The sequence below is a fragment of the Arachis ipaensis genome, chromosome B4, assembly GCF_059453495.1.
Source record: "Arachis ipaensis isolate K30076 ecotype BB chromosome B4, ASM5945349v1, whole genome shotgun sequence".
NCBI classification, from domain to species: domain Eukaryota; kingdom Viridiplantae; phylum Streptophyta; class Magnoliopsida; order Fabales; family Fabaceae; genus Arachis; species Arachis ipaensis.
The window spans coordinates 143,883,470-143,889,469 of NC_142439.1; the positions used below are offsets into that span (position 1 = coordinate 143,883,470).

The 6,000-nt window shown below is 27.9% G+C and overlaps 1 protein-coding gene across 1 annotated transcript; it reads right to left on the reverse strand.

Moving 5' to 3' along the window:
- Positions 1-3,530: 3,530 nt before the first annotated feature.
- Positions 3,531-5,742, reverse strand: LOC107635416 (isoflavone 7-O-methyltransferase). Its single transcript, XM_088485362.1, has 3 exons — positions 5,439-5,742; positions 4,058-4,588; positions 3,531-3,976 (listed from the first exon to the last, which is right to left on the reverse strand). The coding sequence occupies exons 1-3, from the start codon at positions 5,691-5,693 to the stop codon at positions 3,671-3,673; spliced, it is 1,092 nt and encodes a 363-aa protein (XP_088341488.1). The 5' UTR covers positions 5,694-5,742; the 3' UTR covers positions 3,531-3,670.
- Positions 5,743-6,000: the final 258 nt, after the last annotated feature.

The window sequence follows — 6,000 nt, forward strand, 5'->3', positions numbered from 1 at the left end:
AATTAAAAATAATTAAATTAGTTTTTTTTTATTTATGAAACAAAGTTCAACATCTAAATATTTAAAATATAGTATATAAAATTTTTATTATTTCTCAATTATTAGAACTTCAAATTATAATTTAGAAATTACTCGATTTATATGTAAAAATTTTCGAAAATTTAATCTTAATTAAATAGAATAAATCGTAAAATAAATTATTATTTAATTTTTGAAAATTCGGATTTTACACCACCTAAGTTAAAGTCATTTTCAGAAATTCATTGATCTCTCTAATTTGATGAATCGTTAGATGATGTTTAGCTAGATAAATTCTGTGGCAGCAACAGATTGAAGAGAATTTGACTCGAAATAAGATTACGTTAAAATCTTAAAAAGTGTGACTTAAAACCAAAAATCTTGTACTGTTTTGTCAACACAGTATAAAAAGGACTAAATGTTCATAATATATATAGTTAAAAATAATATAACAATTTTAAAAAAATTATTAATAACTAATAATAATTGTTAGAATATATGAGAATTAATTAGTATTCATTAAAATTATTTAACATATTTGAATATTTATTATAGAATATTACGTCGTCTTTATTATTTCGATTCTCTTAACACTTATAAATATTTTTTTATATTTTATTATTTTATACGACTTGAATAGACATAAATTCTTTTTTTATTGCTCTTTTTTGTCGTTTTAACGGTATTAATAATTTAATCACAATAATTAAATTCGGTTTGACTTTGTCCTAAGCTCAGTCTTCAGATAAACTTTGGGATGAATTGGCTGGAATGGGAAAATTAGTTACATTGGTTTTTTGTAAAATATTTGTAAAAGTGTAACTAATAAAGTAATAAGGAGATTCTAACATGTTGCCCACCTAAACCTTATAGCTATTGAATTAGAATTCCTATTGCGATATTTTTTAAAAGAAAAATAATAGGAGACCAATACTTTTTTCTCTATATAAGAAGAAGAATGTTAGGGGCCAGCAACATTTGTGATTTGTAGCCATTAAATAGCCATCAATGATGGTTTTAATGGTGTTAGATTAGTGTGAGATTTTATCCAATGGCTCACTTTTCTTTACTGGTTACATGTTAGCCAGAATTTAACAAAGTTGCTGATTCCCTAGACTTTTCCATATAAGAATAATCAAGATATTATTGAGTTAGTTAGTAGATAAGAGTGTAATCAAAATTCTATCCAAAATTGATTTGGTGATTATAAAGCTCTATTAGTTGTTAAGAGTTTTTTAATTTTACTATATATATCAATGTCTTGTAACCAAAGATACACAATTCAAAACAAACTATCATTGATTCTTTCTCTATTTTGCACTCTCTGTTCCTACTTGTGACTACTACTACTACAAAAATATTATATGGTATTAAGAATTATTATCGATCCATGGCCAAAAGCACTCATTATTGAAGGAAAGAATGATAGTTTGTATTCAATTGTGTCTCTTTAATTTGGTTACAAGCCACTGATGATATAGGGACTTTTAACAACTAACACAATCTTATAACCACCAAGTCAATCTTTGACAGAATCTTAATTACACTCGTATCTATTAATTAAATAATATTTTATTAAATAATATTTTATTACTCTTATGCTCTTATTATTTTTTTGATAGGATATTTAGAGTTGAAAATTAAGAATTTAAAATTTAGTACTTATTATTTAGAGTATTGGGTAAGTATTGACTAAAAATAATAATTTTGGAATAAATAATAATGAGGTCATTAAAGATTTCGACTTTGGATTAATTAGTCCTTAAAAAAACAAAAATACTAATTAAGTTTTCTACAATAGCAAACGATAGACATGTTATGTCTTTTCGTCAATTCATCAAGTAAAATTTAACAGTCGTGCTCATATGTACCGTTAACTATAGTAATATGTTTGTTTACGGAAGATTATCGTTTCGGAGATAGTAACTTTTAGAGTAACGGAAATGTTTGGTAACCAAAGAAAATCAGCCAAAAACAGCCATAACTTGCCTTATTTAGCATTCATTAATTGTCGCGACAATTAATGAATGTTAAATAAGTCAACTTCATTTGCTTTGTCAGAATTTGAGGTAAATAAAGAATAGTTGACGAAAGTTATATATATAGAAATTATTATAAACGATATTGTCTACATATTCATGTGGCAATAATGAAATAGGTCACTGTATATAATGATATACATAAGTACCACCATTAAATTTTATATGATGAATTGACCAAGAATATAACGTATTCACCGTTTGTTATCACAGATTGATTACTTGATTAGTACTTTTTTTTTCAAAGGCTAATTAGTTTAAAGTTAAAATTCTTAATAACCTAATTGTTACTTTATTCTAAATTTTGTTAGTCGTATAACATTGTTCTTTTTAAAATATAAATCATATTCCACGTATTAAAATAAATTTAAGTTTTAAGCACTCCTTTTTCTCTTCTAAGTGCTCCGTCTCTATCTCTTTTTCTCCCAGAGGAAGAACTCAACTATCGAAGAGTATCATGACCACGGCTATAGAGTGGAAGATATACTCCCCGAATTCTCTCTTAGAGAGCCACGGGTATTGAAGTAACAATGTCTGGAAGGTGGGTGCTGCTGAAACTTCTTAAGGATATGCTGTTTCCACCCGACCAATCGGTTCTGGCCCAGATGCTAATTCAAAAGTGTTCACACGCCAACTGGGTGGTAAGCTGCAGGATCTGGATCAACTGGCACGATATATTATGCTTTTATATATGCATTTTACACAAATTTAAAATGATTGATTCGATTGGGACTACTAAAATAACTAATCATTAAAGTCTCATGGTTTTATCTTTGACAATAGGGATGATAGCCGAAATCTCCCACACTCACTCGTCAAAATGCGTCATGCTAGGGAGAGGTATCCACACCTTTATAAGATATGCTTCGTTCCCCTCCTCAACCAATGTGGGACCTTACAGACTCTACAATTAATATCTTGTTGACACATTAATTTAAACACTAATTTTACGAAAATATTATTTGTACATTAAAATTAGTCACTAAAATCAGCTACTAATATATTACGTATAAATATATATGTAATTTAATTTATTTTTAATATATATATTTATATTCTAACATATATTTTATACTGATATGTGATTTTAATAAATAATTTTAATATACCGATAACATAATTACTAATTTTAATACCATCTATAGTAACTTTGCACACCCGCTTAAAATATTCTTATCTTTGACATTTGGAATTTTAAGGTTTTGTTCGTGATTAAAAGACGAAAACCACTTAGCGTGTCGACAAGAAAAGGTATTCACACCTTTTCTGGATACTTCTTCTCACATGCATGCATGTGCCCTGTGCATGTAAATCTGATACTAAATTCTTATGAGAGGGAGATATTGATTATCTAGGAAACTCTCACTCAAGGGATTATTTATAAAACAATACTATTAACACCTTAATTAATTTAAAAAACGAAACATTTATTAATTCATAACATACATCATCAACACTAAATTCACAGTTTTATTACAATGATATTACAATATTTTATTCATAAAAAGTACTATCTAAACAATAATACACACTATTACATAATAAAATGTGTATTTTATTCTTACATAATATTTATTTTTATTCGTAGAATTATAAATTATTACGAGATTATTTTAAGGATAGACTTCTATAAGTGATAAATATCCAGTAAATGGAAATATCTTGTAATTATAGAGGCCAGCTTCATAAAAGATATTTTTCCATTCTTCTTTGGTTCTCTCTCTTCCGTGAATAATTTGCATATTTAATGTCATAAGATATTTGAGTCGAGTAATTTCAGGTTCATCTTGTTCTTCATTTATCACTGTCTCTAAAATTATTATTTTACCTTTTTTACTCTTGCTTGAAACCTTAACAGCATCTTTACAATTTTTCAATATTTTTATGCAATTGTCGTCACTCCAATTATGTAAGACTAGCTGCATAAAAAGACAAAAGATATATATCATAATCATTTTATAATGTAATATCGTCATCAATCCCGCTAATTAAATGGTTACCTTAAGTAGAATTGCATCAGCCTTAGGAATGGAATCAAACATGTCTCCACCAACAAAGCTCAAATTGTTGAATCCCTTCAAACTTTCCACAACCATTGGAAGATCAAATACTATACATTTGAGTGCTGGAAATTTCTCACTGATAATTAGAGCTGTGGTTCCATTTCCACCACCAACATCCACAATTGTTTCCAACCCCTCAAAGACCATGTTGTGATCCTTTAGTGCCAACTTTATCATCTGAGAATCACCGGCCATAGCGTCATTAAACAAACCCAAGAGTCTAGGATTCTTGTCAAGATACTCCCACAAAGGTTTCCCCAAGGTGATCTCGTATAGACGGCGATCTTCGTCGGAAAACCACTTGCTCAGATAATTAAAGGAATCTGAAATAAGTGGATCCATAACGAACTCAACCAATGGAGCTATACAAGGGTTTTCAGTGCCTTTGATCAAGAGTTCTGATGCTGCTGTGAGAGCAAATGCTTCCTTTTCTTCTTCTTCATTGCCATCATGGATTCTAACCTTTGTCTTATAGATACAGATATAAATATTAATCTTTTCATATAATTAAAATGCAAATATTGAAAATTTCAAAATCAAAGTAACCTAAGTAAATACAAAATTAGAGAGATGGGAAAACATAAAGATATACAACATATATAGAAACACCTATATATGATTACAAGATATAGCAAAGTATATTTTTTGTAAGTATTCAATTTTCTAAAATATTAATCATAATTATGAATTTAGTGCAATAGTTTTGAATTTGTTCATACTAATTTAGTTAATATCCAAAATAATGAGAATTGAAATCTTAGGTTAATTAATAATACAAACAAATGAACTAAATAAGTAAATACATAATAAAAAATAAGAAAATATTAATTATTTCAAATTCTATTTTGGAGAGCAAAAAAAAAAAAAGATGAATGAGAGAATTATACCTAATCTTAAATAATTTAAGATAAATTTTTTTTAATATAGATTTAATTACTCTGTCAATTCCTATAGTTTCATTAAATTTTAACTAGATCTCTATACGTTTTTTTCTTTTCAATTAGATCCTTATACCATATCAGATTTTGTAATTAATTAAGTTCCTGCCGTGACAAAAACGTTGATATTAACAAAATATTCTATTAAACTATATATAGAATATTCAGTTAAGTGTTAAGCATATTCATTTTGCTTAACGAAATATTCCGTTAATTCTAATATTTTTATCACGGTAGGGATTTAATTACAAATCTGATATGGTATAGGACTCAATTGAAAAGAAAAAAGTATAAGGACCTAATTGAAAATTAAGTGAAATCACCTTTAATATATTAAAGAGAAAAGAGGTAGTAGAGTGATTTGAATTATAGATTCTTACGATATCAAAGTATCCAATATACGCCATGTAGCGCATGAAAACATGAATGCGATCAACTTTAGTTGACGGAATTTTGAGAACGGAGACCAATTCTGAAAGAGTAATGGGTTTTCCATGGTCGTGGATTATATTTGGTATGCGAGAATCAATAATCCACTTGAGACACATGGGGTCTAGAATGCTAAACATGTGCCTATAAACAAGTGCTTGAGCTTTGAAGCTCTCGCTTGCGCTGCGGCCATTGATTGAAGTCATAACTCTTTTGTGAACAGTTTTGATTCTGCTGGTCTTTTTTATCTTTGTGGTTGATGCTCATGTTGAACTCTCATTGGTTTAATTTATAGTGTAAGGTTTCATCTTGCATGCAAGAGGTGATTAATTTAATAAATTTTCCATGTGTACCACGTTATGGATTGTTAAGGTTGATATAGTTATTTTAAAATCCCTAATTTATTGGACAGCATCTATCTGATGTTAGACTAAAATATTGGAGGCTACTCCGATAAAACGTATCTTTTTAAAAATAGTTTTTAATAATTAAAATTTAACACATATAATTGAT